Genomic DNA, 14,535 nt, shown 5'->3' on the forward strand with positions numbered 1-14,535 from the left:
AAAATTCCTTATGGCATTTTTAGTTACTCCAAGGAGTTTTCTCTTTCTTCCCTAAATAGCAGTCAAAGTGTTGTGAGTGACTATAAAATAATTATAGTCTGCAACTATAAGAGACTGCAAAGATCATGGGTGAAATATATTTTAGTCGTGATACGTTTGGACACCTCACCAAAAAAGCAAAATGCCATGAAAATATTCAAGGAACTTCTAAATAATGATAAGTTTAAGATTTTCATGCTGTCTATCCTTTTATTGTGGCATGTGGTAAATATTAATGTTATAGACAATGGTTTGGTATAAGGAGAAACAAAAAATGTCTGTCCTTCACCCCTACTTCCCCCACTCTCTAAGAGAAGGAGCTCCATATATTTAAAATGAATAGCAAATTAGCCCAGATTGATTGTCAACTCTGTCCTAAGTGGTCCCAGAAGAGCTGGAGCTGCTGCAGTTTCAGTGACTGCCAACTCAGAAGACAGATGTGTGACTGCAGCATTGCCATCAAGCAAACCTTGAAATAAGGCCATAAATTTATACAGAGAAAGACAAGAGAGGAAAGTGGTATTTGACTATTGCTACTCTTAACTCTCAATTATCTATACTGATTAGGAAGAAAAGGCACAAAGATGATGTTAAAAAATGGATGACTATCAAATTTGAGAACAGGTCAATATCAGCACATGTTCAGACATTCCCTGACTCATTGCTCTTGTACTTCTCTCTGACCACTTTCCAGCTCAGTCCCATCACGGTTCTATGGAGGTTAGAGGGGAAAGGGGGCCTGCTTCTTCTCTATAATTAACTCCTGAATACTGAACAGTTGATTGGACAGTGCAATCTTTTAACATGTTTAAAGTATACTGTGATAAGCCAATTCTTAAGTTAAATACATGATCCTATTAACATTACAGTTGCTATGTCTTACAATAGGAAAAAAATTCATACCAATGTTAAGGATATTAAATCACAAAAACATTTTCCAGAAACCTTTTAAGATACAGATTTTGACATTAAAATCATTTTTAAAAACCTATATAGTTATGGGCGTCTGCCTGCAGCTCAGATCATGATCCCAGAGTCCAGGGATAGAGTCCTGCCTTGGGCTCCCTGCTCAGTGGTGAGCCTACTTCTCCCTGTCCTTCTGCCCCTTCCCCTGCTTCTGCTCACTCACTCTCTCTCGCAAATAAACTCTTTAAAAAAACAAAACTACACAGAGATTTTTCTTCAGGAAAAAATATATTATTTCCACTGTTAAAATGACACATTAATTCATTTTTCTAGAACTATTACTTGCATGTGAGTAAAAGGACTTATTGAGAAGTTTAACCTTAAACTTCTCAGTCCATAGACCATTTCAGCAGATATGATCTCATTAACTATTAAAAAGCAAAATAAACCACTACTACCACCAAGAACAAAACAAAACTCTCTCAGTATAATTGAAGCCTGACACTCTCAATTACTTGATCATGTTGTTTCCTGATATGAAAAGAAAGATTCCTTGGGTAGAAACAGCAAAAAGGACTCCACAGCATCAGGAATTACTGGGCTTTCCCCCTCTCTTCATCATGACCTCCACTGTCTCAGTTGAAAACATAGGGAAAACCTCATTGTGTCTCCAGCTCAACTTAATTTTAAGCAAAAAAGTAACTCCCAGAAATCACTACCATCCATAGTCTTACTCTTTTTACCCTGTATTGACTAGGAAATTTACCTAGACACTTAGAAAATATGTCCCACACAAAGTACTACCACTATCATACTTTTAAAACCCTTCTCCTCTAATGTTGGTACATGATTAAGATTTTTTTTCACATCCAGTGATGCCTATATTAGAATTGTTTTGAGAGCATAAGGACAAAAAACACTGTTCTGGTAATCAGGAAATTTGGATTCTGATCCTTGCTTTGCCCGTAACTGTGTGTTCTTAGAGAAGTCATTTAACCTGTCTGGGCCACAGTTTCTTCATTTATATAAAGTAAGTCCTCTGCAGCACTAGCAACCTTAACTTTATTAGTAGGAAAGCACTGGCTGAGAGTCTTGATATTTTACTTATGACAAAGAATATCCCAGCCAAGAGAAAAAAATTACTGTTATCTCTCTTTACAGCATATTTACATTTTTTACATCCCCTAACTCTACCCAAGATGCACTGCTCATTGTAGGAAAACATGCAACATACAGGAAGACAACAGAGTCAAACTCTGCATAATCTTATTCCTCAGGGTTTTCCAGTCACTGACATTCTCCCACACCTCAGCCATTCGTAAGTTGTAAAACTTCTTCAAGGTAAGTAATTTTGAGTGATAATCTTCCTGGAACTGCCTCCTAGGCCAATTTAATAGCTACCTTTTGAATCAAATGGGTTTGTTTTCTTTCTTTCCCTCTCTCTCTCTCCTATATACACAGTAATCTCTGATAACCAGTTCTGCCACTGTTATTTACTGACTGCCAACCTGGGCCAGGCACTGCTTAAGGAAAGTTCAACATTGTTTCTTTTAGTCCTTATAAAAAAAAAAAAAAACCCAACCCTGAAGGGTAAATATTCTCCCTCATTTTTCAAATGAGGATATAGACTCAGAGAGATTAAGTAACAGTTAAGGTCACACAACTATTAAGTGGTAATGCCTTGACTTGAACCCATCCAGAAACTTCTCCCTATCAGGTAATGAATACTAAGGCAATACAGAACTCAACTCTGTTAAGTTCTATAGAACTCTGATGATTCAAAAGAGTTTAGAAAAGGATAGTTTCTATACCTAGCTGAGGATGGTATAGGTATGTCTAGAAAGGAAAAAAGGTAAAGAAGTTCATGGTTGATGTCCTCTATGAATGAAGAGAGTGAGGATTCGGGAAATGAGAAATGAGAAAATTTGTATTATTTTCATACTACATCTTCAAAAAGAGTAACAACTGATTGCCTAACTAGCCTCCATTTATCTCAATTACTGAGGTCTCACTAATATTCCATATTTTAGGCAAAAGCCTATAAAAATTATTTCCCCCATATTTTTATTTTAAATCTATAGAACGTTGAGAGAATAGTAAAAATCACAAACTTGTATATCCTCTATATAGATTAATCCCCCGTTACTATTATGCCTCAAATTGCTCAATCTCTTTCTTTTCACAAGATTTTTGTTGAACCACTTGAAAGAAAACTAGACATGACACTTCTCTAAATAATGCAGTATACAGCTTCTAAGAATAAAATTGTTTTCCTATACAACCACAGTAACACATGTAAAAAAATAAAAAAATCATTAATATCATTTAATACACAATTCTTATTCAGTTTCCCCAATTGTTCTAAATAACATCTTCTTGAGAAAACATAGGTGATAACCTCTTGACATCGGTCTTGGCAATGATTTTTTTGGATCTGACTCCAAAAGCAAAGGTGACAAAATAAAACAACAACAACTACAACAACAAATAGGACTATATCAAACTAAAAAACCGGCACAGCAAAGGAAACCATTAACAGAATGAAAATGCAACCCACTGAATGGGAGAAGATATTTGCAAATGACATATACAATACAGGGTTATTATTCAAAATATATAAAGAACTTATACAACTCAATACCAGAAAAACAATCCAATTAAAAATGGGCAGAAGACATGAATAGATATTCTTTCAAAGAAGACAAACAAATGGCCAACAGACATATGAAAAGATGCTCAGCATCAGTCATCATCAGGGAAATGAAAATCAAAATCACTATGAGGTATCACCTCCACCTGTCAGAATGCCTATTATCAAAAAGGTAAGAAATAATAAGTGTTGGAGAGGACGTGGGAAAAAAAGGACCCTCATGCACTTTGGTGGGGCTATAGGGATATAAGGTGGTGCAGTCACTATGAAAAACAGTATGGAGGTTCCTCAAAAAATTTAAAAAAAGGACCACCAATGATCCAGCAATTCCAGTACCACGTGTTTATCTGAAGAAAATAAGAACACTAATTTGAAAAGATACACATGCCCTATGTTAACTGCATCATTATTTACAATAGTCAAGATATGACCCTAATCTTTAGTGTCCATTGCTGGATGAATGGATAAAGAAGATTTGGAACACAGACAGGAGGTAGGTGGGGGGATGGGTGAAATACGTGAGGGGAATTAAGAGTACACTTATGTACTCATGATGAGCACTGAGTAATGTACAGAAATTGTTGAATCAGTATATTATACATCTGAAACTAATACAACATCATTATTTATACTGGAATTAAATTTTTTTAGAAAAAGATTTGGTATACACACCACACACACACACACACACACACACACAATGGGATACTACTCACCCATAAAAAAATGAAATCTTGCCATTTGTGACAACAAGGATGGAACTAGAGGGTATTATGCTATGTGAAATAAGTCAGACAAAGACAAATACCATATCATTTCACTTATATGTGGAATCTAAAAAACAAAACAAATGAACAAACAAAACAAAACAAAACCCATAAATACACAGAACAGCACAGTGCTTGCTAGAGGGGAGAAGGCAAAATGGGTGAAGGGAGTCAAGAGGTACAAACTTCAATTATAAAATAAATAAGTCACGGGAATGTAATGTACAGCATGGCGACTATAGTCAGTAATACTGTAGTGTATATCTGAAAGTCGCCAAGAGAGTAAACACTGAAAGTTCTCATCACAAGAGAATTTTTTTTGTAATTCTTTATGATTGGTAACTAGACTTATTATAATGATCATTTCACAGTGTATATATAGAATCATTATGTTGTATACCTGAAACTAACATAATGATATAGATCAATTATACCTCAATAAAAAATAAGAAGAAAGGAAGGCAGGCAGTAAGAAAGGAAGGGAGGCAAGGAAATAGAGGAGGAAAGAAAGCGAACAAGAAAGAGAAAGAACAAAAGAATGAAAGAAAGAAGGAAAGAAGAGAAGACAAAAGAATAGAGAAAAAAGTCTTCTTGGTTTTGATCCAGTATCCAAAATTAACATAATAGACTTAATTGTTATGGTTCTTTTAATCTGAGACAATCAATCCCCTTAACTTGGCTTTCAATTCTTTTGTTTCCCATGACTGACTTTTTTTTAAAAAGTACCACATGTTTAACAATGTGTTACACATAGAATGTCTAATTATTTTCTTGTGATTTTATTCAGTTAAACTTTTTTTAATAAGAATACTACATTATCTTTCAAAATGTCTCACCTGTAGAATGTCTGATTGTTTTCTTAAGATTAGATTCAGATGAACCGGTTTTGATAAGAAAATTACATATATGATATTATATATTTCTTATCATGTCAGATCAAGAGGCACGTCGAGTTATTCCACTGTTAGTGACATTAAACTTTATCACCTGGTTAAAGTGGTACTTGTCAGGTATTTCTGTTGTAAAGGTGTTCCTCAACAATCTTAAACTCAGTAGTATTAGCATTCACTGATGACTCTTGCTTGAATCATCATGATGCTGGGGAGGCAAAATGGTGACTTTCTCACTAAACTATACAATTAGAATGGGTGAAATTTACGGTATGTAAATTGTACTTCAACAAAACTGCTTTTTTAAATTAACTCAGTAACATGCAATTTGTACTTGGTCCATTCCTTCTGGCATATTTTTTCGGCCAAGAAATGACTGACAGCTGAAACATTTTATAAATGAGGCAAGGCATTCAAGACCAGGGTAGGCTTAATAAAAATGCTCTGTTAAAAATTTTTTAATTGCAGTTCTCTAATTCTATCATTCTCTCTACAATTATTAGCTGGCACACTTCTATAAAGGCTTTTCCCTGCACATCCCATTTCTCTCTCTCCCTCCCCTCTGACCCCCCATCACTGCAGATTCATGGGTATCTCCCCTCACTGTATTACAATAATCCATTACTGATATTCTTTTTGATGTTCAAACTATCCTAATTTGGCCAACATAAGCCCATTCAAGCACAATGGGCTTGCCCTGATATAACCCCATTAGTGTTGAACAATCTATTTGCTTGCATAAAAGGTTCCCAGGGTACCTGAGTGGATCAGTCAGTTAAGCATCTGACTCTTGATTTCCACTCAGGTCATGATCTCAGGGTCATGAGATCAAGTCCCAAGTCAGGTTCTGTGCTGAGCATGGAGCCTGCTTAAAATTCTCTCTCCCTCTCTCTTACTCTGCTCCCTCCCCCCGTGTTTGCTCTCTCTCTCTCTCTCTCTGTCTCTCTCTCTCTCAAAAAAATAAAACTTAAAAATTTCCAAACTCACCCTGCACATTCCCTGCCTGAAATCTGAGATTAGATATTTCCCCAAGAAGCCTTGGTTACTTTTAATGGAAATGGTATTTAGAAACCAAGACTTAGGTGCTTGATGTGCTGTTCATTGCTAGTGGGTGTCATTGTTTCTTGGCCCTTTCTATAAACAGAACAAGGGAACAGGAAGTCATACTAATATTTGCATCAAATTTACGATACAAACATAAAAGAAGGAACAGAATAATATCTTCTATTTTATCTTGTCTTCCATTACCATCACTATCCTTATGCCTCTGTTTTATCCTACAATATATAGGATGGCAATAATACTGTTATATTAGAATATATAGAAACATAATATAATATAATTCTGAAACTACCAATAACTTTTTAAGAAAGTTTAAGATTTCTTTGTAGTTCTTTCTGTCCTTAAGATTATATCCTAGTAAGAATGTACTATCAAGAACACCATGTTCAAAAGTTATCTGAGCTGCATGATTATGTTACAGTTATATAAGTTTGTCTGGTTTCAATTTGTATGTATTCAATTTAGCATTTGTCTTCCTTCCCAGTATTTTTGGCTTAATTCTAATTTTTGAGTATTTAAACTTTTATGTGGGCCAGAAAGTCAAAACTATACTAAGATATAAACATAGGGAAGTCCTGCTTCTGTCCCTATCTCCTCCAACTCATTCCTATACAGCCCCTATTTTCATTAGTTTCTAGTTTATTCTTACCATGTTCCATTTTATAAAAACAAGCAATTATAGTTCTTCAGAATTAATGTAGACATACTGTAAGTTAAGTAATACCCCTATAACCAACCTCTCATTTGAGCATGGTCACGGTGCACAAAACCTGACTTGCGTCACATCTTCTTTTTTTTTTTTTAAGATTTTGTTTATTTATTTGACACAGAGGTCACAAGTAGGCAGAGAGGCAGGCAGAGAGAGAGTGAGAAGCAGGCTCCCCACTGAGCAGAGAGCCCAATGCACAGCTCGATCCCAGGACCCTGAGGTCATGACTGGAGCCGAATGCAGAGGCCTAACCCACTGAGCCACCCAGGCGACCCTTGCATCACATTTTCTAACTGCAGTAACAGATAGCTTCACATACAAACAAACTCCTACCTGAATTCTGATTAATCCACTGTAGAGAGTCCATATGAGCATTCAGGATCTTGCAGATCTGCTGGAGCTAAACACACATACAAAATTTTTAGATTATGATAATTCTGATATGATAAATAAAACAAACATAAAAAATTGAAATTAGGAAGTGACTTTTCATTTTTTTTGGTAAGAAATGGACTGAGGATATATAAAATATTAATGGCTTTTTCTGCTATTTCATATTTGTAATGTTCATTACATCTTTATATTACTTCAATCTATTTTGTAACTGTTAAGAATTTGATTCCTATAATTTAATAAGACACTGACTACCACAGTATAAAAATAACTAAAAACAAATATTAAAAGACATTTCACAAGACAAGAAATTCATAAAATTCATAAAATTGAAAACATTACTTTTTTCAACCAAATCAGCAAATTTTGTTTATTAGTTTCAGGCATTTAACACAATGGTTTGCTATTTGTATATATTGCAAAATGATCACAATGTCTTTGTTAACATGCATCACCATATGTAGTTAAAAACATTTTTTTCTTGTGATAATAACATTTAAAGATCTAATCGCTTGGCAATTTTCAAATATACAATACAGTATTGTTAACAGTAGTCATCATGTTGTACATTACATCCCTGTACCTTATTTTATACCTGGAAATATGTTCCTTTTGACCCATTTCATCCACCACTCAACCCCTGCCTCAGGCAACCACCAATCTGTTCTCTGTATTTACAAGCTTGTATTTTTGGTGCTGGCATTTTTAAATTCCACACATAAGTGAGATCATATGGTATTTGTCTTTCTCTGTCTCACTTATTTCACTTAGCATAATGCCCTCAAGTTCCAACCATATTCTTGCAAATAGCAAGAGTTCCAAGTCAGCAATTTTTAATAAATGGTAATACTCAGTTGTCAACTGTGTGGAGAAAATAGGTGCATGCCTATACAGCCTATAGTAATAAAAATTGACCCAGCCCTTCAAAATGTAAATTTTTACAATATATATCAACAGTCTTAAAATATTCATACCTTTTAACTCAATATATTCTATTTCTAGGTATCTATCCAGAGGAAATAATCAAATCTAAACATAAGTGGTCATTAGAGAACAACTGTATAATGGTGAAGTACTGGAAATGATCTTTTTACCAATTTAAAAAAGTAATTCAATATATTATGGTAAAGTCACCACTAATGAAATATAGAGTCATTAATATTTCAAAGATTTCCAAAGTTTTCAAAGAATGCTTCAAATTTTAGGAAAACACTGTGAAAGAATATGAAATGAAAACAGAATATAAAACTGTATATATGTATGCTTCCAATGCTATTTAAAACAAAAGGATAATTTTTACCAGCATAGCAAAAAGACTTGGAAAAAATATACTAATATATTAGCAGGGTACTGCTAATAGAGATGATTTAATTTTCTTCACAGATTTCTATATTTCCCAAGCATAATACATTGAGTAAGTATATGTAATAACTTTGTAATAAGACACACTAGACATTCAAAATTTTAAAAAATACTTTTGATGACTATTCTAGTAAAGTCCAGGATAATAATGAAAGTAGGAGGAAATGAAAATGTTACTACACTTAAAAGAACAGTATGTAATGAAAACAGAAATTTAATGCATTTTAACATAACAAATAGAAATACAACTTGTAGCGGGAACAATGAGTTTTTGTAAGAAAATATAACTGAAGACCATATACCATAATATGGATCTACTTAATAAAAATTTTAGGTGTCAGGTGGTCTCTCCCATCTCCTCCGTACCCCCTCCCCTCTACCCCTTCCTCCATACCCCCTCCCTCCATCCCCGCCCCCGCATAAAACAGTAAAAATAACAGGTAAATCCCATCATTGTGAATACTATTAAACACTGTGGCTATTTTTCTACCCTGGTGTATGCCCTATAGTAAGGAAGCTTTGTTGATCTGGTTACAATAAATTATCTTCAGGAATATTATTGTTCAGCAAATGTTTTCTCTGCTTCTCACCCAATCATTTATGCTATCTGAGAAAAGAGATGATTGTTGCTGATCTCTTGCTTCTTTTTTTTTTATTTTAGATTTTATTTATTTATTTGACAGAGAGAGAGATCACAAGTAGGCAGAGAGGCAGGCAGAGAGAGAGAGGAGGAAGCAGGCTCCCTCCCGAGCAGAGAGCCCAATGCGGGGCTCAATCCCAGGACCCTGGGACCATGACCAGGACCCTGGGACCATGACCTGAGCCGAAGGCAAAGGCTTTAACCCATTGAGCCACCCAGGTGCCCCCTGATCTCTTGCTTCTTTTGTCCTGCTATGGAGCAGCAATTATCTTTAATTCACTCATCTTAAACATCTCAATCACCCTTGTGACAGAAAAACAAAAACAAAAGACTCACACCATTTACTCCCACTACCAAAATAAAATAAAACAATCCAAGGCTAAGTAGAGAAAAAGGATAAGGAGAGGATTATAGTCCCTTTTCACTTACTATGTTCAGAAACTTATTTTATTTCAACACAGAGAGACCAGACATCACCTCTGCCTCATGCCTAAACCCGCATGTATTTATTTACACATAAAAATTGTTTTATAAAATAATTATGGACTTTATAATTAGAATGGTGAGCTAATATTTCATAAAAAGAAAACTTATATTCTGTCAACTCTTTGATCATCTATATGAACATAAGAAGATGGTAGCATGGATAATCCCAGACTAATTTATATTTATCTTTATTCAATTTTAGATTCACCCAAAGTAGAGAATGGCATAATTTTTATAGCTAGAGGGGACTTCAAGATCATTTAAGTCGACCCTTGACATTTTGCAAAAGAAGGAGCTAAGATTCAGAGAGATTAAGTGACTTAAATAAAATTCTAATGCTTTCTCAACTATACCATGCTGTCTCTTTATAATTAAAAAAGCTAGTAATGTGTAAATAGATAAAGAACCATCTGTACAATTGGACAAAGAGCTTACTAAAGAATAATCACAATACATACCCTTTGTCCTCACCAACCCAGATCTTGGTCCCATTCCGAATTATACTCAACAGACAGAATGTACAATGGCAATTCCTAAAATGGGAAGAACTCCCATGGAGTGAGAGAGGGGAAAAGAAGAACTCCCATTTAGTTGCTAAGACAACTTGGAAAGGTAGAGGAAATAAGCTCTTTAATTAGACCATAGATAAAGGGGAAAAGTACCAAACGTTTCTTATGGCCAAAGTAATTCAAAACATCTCAACTCTAATTGGAGCCTCAGTTTTATTTTCCCATGCTAAAATACACTTACATTATGAGGTAGGTAGATCCTATGAGGCAGGTGGAAACCTAATAACCATATCTAACAAAGTCTCTATGAAAAAATGTATTTTAAGACTCAAGTAGTTGACTTATCAAATTTTTAAGACATAACCCGGTCGTAAGTTCAGGCCTGCCTGGATATACCTAATAAACCCAAACACATATACTCACAATTATATGAATACACAGAAAAATATGTAAAAGGAGGAATGAATTAACCAATGAGTAAGGGAACAGAAAAATAAATACAGAGACATATTTAGCTTTGTGAAGAACAGGGAGAAACCCCTGAAAATTTAGGGAGGAAAGTCCTTTATTTTACCCTCCTGGGAATAATCACAAAAATTCATAACCTTAGGGTGCCTGCGTGGCTCAATTGTTGGGCATCTGCCCTCAGCTCAGGTTATGATCCCTGGGTCCGGGGATCAAGCCCCTCATGGGGCTTCCTGTTCAGCAGGAAGCCTGCTTCTCCCTCTCCAACTCCCCCTGCTTGTGTTCCCTCTCTTGCTGTCTCTCTCCCTGTCAATTAAATAAATAAATAAAACCTTAAAAAAAAACTCATAACCTTTTCTGCTCCTAAATATTTCTTGCCCCACTTAACGATACCCCAAGTACATACCTACAGAAGCAGGTAAGGAGCACAAGATGACAGGAGAAGGTGACCAGCTAAAGGAACTCACAGAATGCTAATTTCATACTAAATCTTGGTTGTCTGAATAGATAAAGTAGTTCACACACCGGGTCAGTAGAGTCAGCAGGACTTCCAACTGTATTCAGGTGCTCAACAATGTCCTTGAGATCTTGGGCCATTCGTTTAAGCTGAGCATCTATATTTTCTGCTAATTTGTAACTGAAAAAGCAGGTAAAATAAAGAGATTAAAAAGAAATGCTTTCTCCATTATGTCTTGTTACTGACATACAAAGATGATACTCCCAGCTGGATTTGCACCAATTCCCCCTGCCTTCTAAGTAGGTCTCAGTTATGACAAATGGCACATTTTTATGTAGGCAGCATTCATGACCTTATTATTACCATATTCTAAAAAGACTCCATAGGTGAAGGCTTTTAACCAACTTAGCATTTTTATAGTCACCTATTTACCTTCTGGATAATGTTCCAGGGACCTCCGAAGCAACAAAGCTCTTTTTAGCTCTTAAAATGAACTCATAAGACATTTAGATACATAGTAAGTTATTTGGTGTTTAGGTGTATTCAATAAGTGCTGAGATGTCTTCAATGATTTTAAATAAATTTTCAAAGTAAAACCTTACATAAATATACTCCATCATCCAACAAAAGATATTTTGAGGAATGAGATTAACAGTAATCCAAGGTAGAAAAATATCCTAAGTACACAGCAAATATTAGTTGGCTAAATTCCAAACTAGATTTCCACACAAACTATTTACACACATACATACACACTTAACCTAGTCAATAATATGTTTATGAATTAAAGTGATCAGAGTTTTTCAACTTTAATATCTATGAAGATTAAAGGATTCAATGAGATTTATTGTTAACTATTTATTGCCTTTCTGTCCCAGAGTATTTAAAGGTAATTAGTTTCCTTGATTGCTGAATATCTTACTGAAGATTCCATCACAATATAAATCTGACTACATAAAAATAATTGAAAAGAACTACGTTTCTATTATTCCTTCAAATTACACTTAAGTACTCATGTCCAAAAATGTAACTCTCTAGGCTTCAAAAAATGATAAAATGCATAGAAACCAATGCAGAGGAAAAAAAGATTCACAAAGGGTGAAATACAAAAGCAGAAATAGAACTAGAGTCCAGGATAAAGAAGATGTGGTATATATATATAATGAAATACTATGCAGCCATCAAAAGAAATGAAATCTTGCCATTTGCAATGGCATGGATGGAACTGGAAGGTATTATGCTGAGCAAAATAAGTCAATCAGAGAAAGACAATTATATGATCTCCCTGATGTGAGGAATTTGAGAGGCAAAGTGGGGGGCTTGGGGGATAGGGAAGGAAAAAAATGAAACAAGATGGGATCAGGAGGGAGACAAACCATAAGAGACTCTTAATCTCTCAAAACAAACTGAGGGTTGCCGGGGAGGGGGGTCGGGGGGGATAGGGAGAGAGTGGTGGGGTTATGGACACTGATGAGGGTATGTGCTATGATGAGTGCTATGAAGTGTGAAAACCTGACGATTCACAGACCTGTACCTCTGGGGCTACTAATACATCATATGTTAATTTAAAAAAAAAAGAACTAGGGCCCATACAGATTAGCTGTATTTGCCATATTTCATGCAACTACAAAAAAGTTAATTTGCAAGCCTTTAGAAAATAAGCTGTCTTAACTCACTAATAATCCATTACCAAAGGGAGTCTGATTTGGTCTCAGTCTGGTTTATGTAGCACATTTAGATAATACTTCATTATTTGGCCTGATTACCAAATTTCAGTTCCAGAGAAATAAAGTTACTGTGAGGACACTTGCTTGGTAATATTATCAACAAAAAGACTGAATCACACATGTGCGCGCATCGGCACACACACACACACACACACACACACATTCAGCCCAAGACACTGACAAAATCATTCAATTTTTGAAAGCTATGCAGTCTGCCCCCAGATTAACAAATTGCCTTTAAAGTAGCCAGTGATTTATCACTGAAAGCAACTGCATGAACATTAGGTTTAAAAGAGTCAATATAAACAGAAGACCATAAATATCCCATGGTACTATGACACCACACACATAAAACTTGTATTTCTAATTTAAGAACAAACTTAACAAATATAAAAACTTTACAGTGGTCATGTATAAGCTTGAGATTAGTAAGTGTACAAAATGCTATAAAACAAAACTGCCAGAATGATTACTTCATTTTTAAGCACCCTGAAAAGATAATTGGAAAACAGCCAAGTAAGTTGATAAATGGCAACTTCGAGAACTTGTCCTTTTCTACCAATTTTTATTCCCTGCCCTTCAATTCTATTTTTTCCTTTTTTTAAGTAGCTAAGTCTTGCCCCATTCCCTGATCTTTATTCAGTTACTTACGTTTTCCCATGATCCTCATCTGCTAGCTGCAGATAAGGAGCCCCACTGTGGTCCTTCACAAACTCCTCTAAAGGGGTCAAGAGATCTTCCAGTTCCTTCTGCTGTGATAGGATAAAATCCAATTCTTGTTCCAGCCTGAAAAAACAAGTCAATGGAAGGGCTGATGAAAGGAACTTGGAGTGTCATAATAAATGTCAAAAACTACAACAAGGAAAAAAGAATGAACAAAGAAACAGATCTTTAATCTTTCAACATAGGGAGTCTAAGGTTCTACCTCTGCTGATCCAGTTTCACTTTTTCCACTTCTCCATGTAAAGTAGTAATCTATAAAGGAACACAAGAATATGATAATGTAAATATTTGAATTTATGTTATAATTTTAAGGCAATACTAATTTTTCTCATATACACTTCAAATATCAACAATTTCCTAATTCAGGACACTCATTACATAAGGAAAACGTTTTTCAGTTGATCACCAATATTGGGATAGAAAATTAACCACAAAACAGGTCTGCGCTCTTATACAATGCAGGCAGACTACTGAGACTTTGAAAATACTTGTACAATACAGGTAGATTAATGAGACTATCTTCTTACCTTCTCGCCATTCTCAATCAAGGTACGATCCCAAGCATTGACCTGAGTGGCCTGGTGAAGAAAGTACTTCTCTTGATCCTCTAAATCAAGGTTCCATTTGTTTATCAGACCATCCAGTTGACCGTAAGTCATCACGGGAGTTACAATTGAACTAAAAAAGGATATAATAAGACTATATGATCACATTTTTAAAAGTATAACCATATTTTTTAAATGAATAACA

The 14,535-nt window shown here is 35.1% G+C and overlaps 1 protein-coding gene across 1 annotated transcript in view; it reads right to left on the reverse strand.

Moving 5' to 3' along the window:
- The window catches only part of NUP62CL (nucleoporin 62 C-terminal like), a 71,352-nt gene that overhangs the window by 15,404 nt on the left and 41,413 nt on the right, over positions 1 to 14,535 (reverse strand). The window contains exons 8-12 of the mRNA XM_045994805.1: positions 14,313 to 14,463; positions 13,988 to 14,037; positions 13,714 to 13,848; positions 11,404 to 11,515; positions 7,357 to 7,423 (exon numbers count right to left, since the gene is read on the reverse strand). Coding sequence (XP_045850761.1) covers positions 7,357 to 7,423; positions 11,404 to 11,515; positions 13,714 to 13,848; positions 13,988 to 14,037; positions 14,313 to 14,463 — 515 coding nt within the window. The remainder of the gene's footprint in view (positions 1 to 7,356; positions 7,424 to 11,403; positions 11,516 to 13,713; positions 13,849 to 13,987; positions 14,038 to 14,312; positions 14,464 to 14,535) is intronic.

The sequence above is a fragment of the Meles meles genome, chromosome X, assembly GCF_922984935.1.
Source record: "Meles meles chromosome X, mMelMel3.1 paternal haplotype, whole genome shotgun sequence".
Lineage (NCBI taxonomy): Eukaryota > Metazoa > Chordata > Mammalia > Carnivora > Mustelidae > Meles > Meles meles.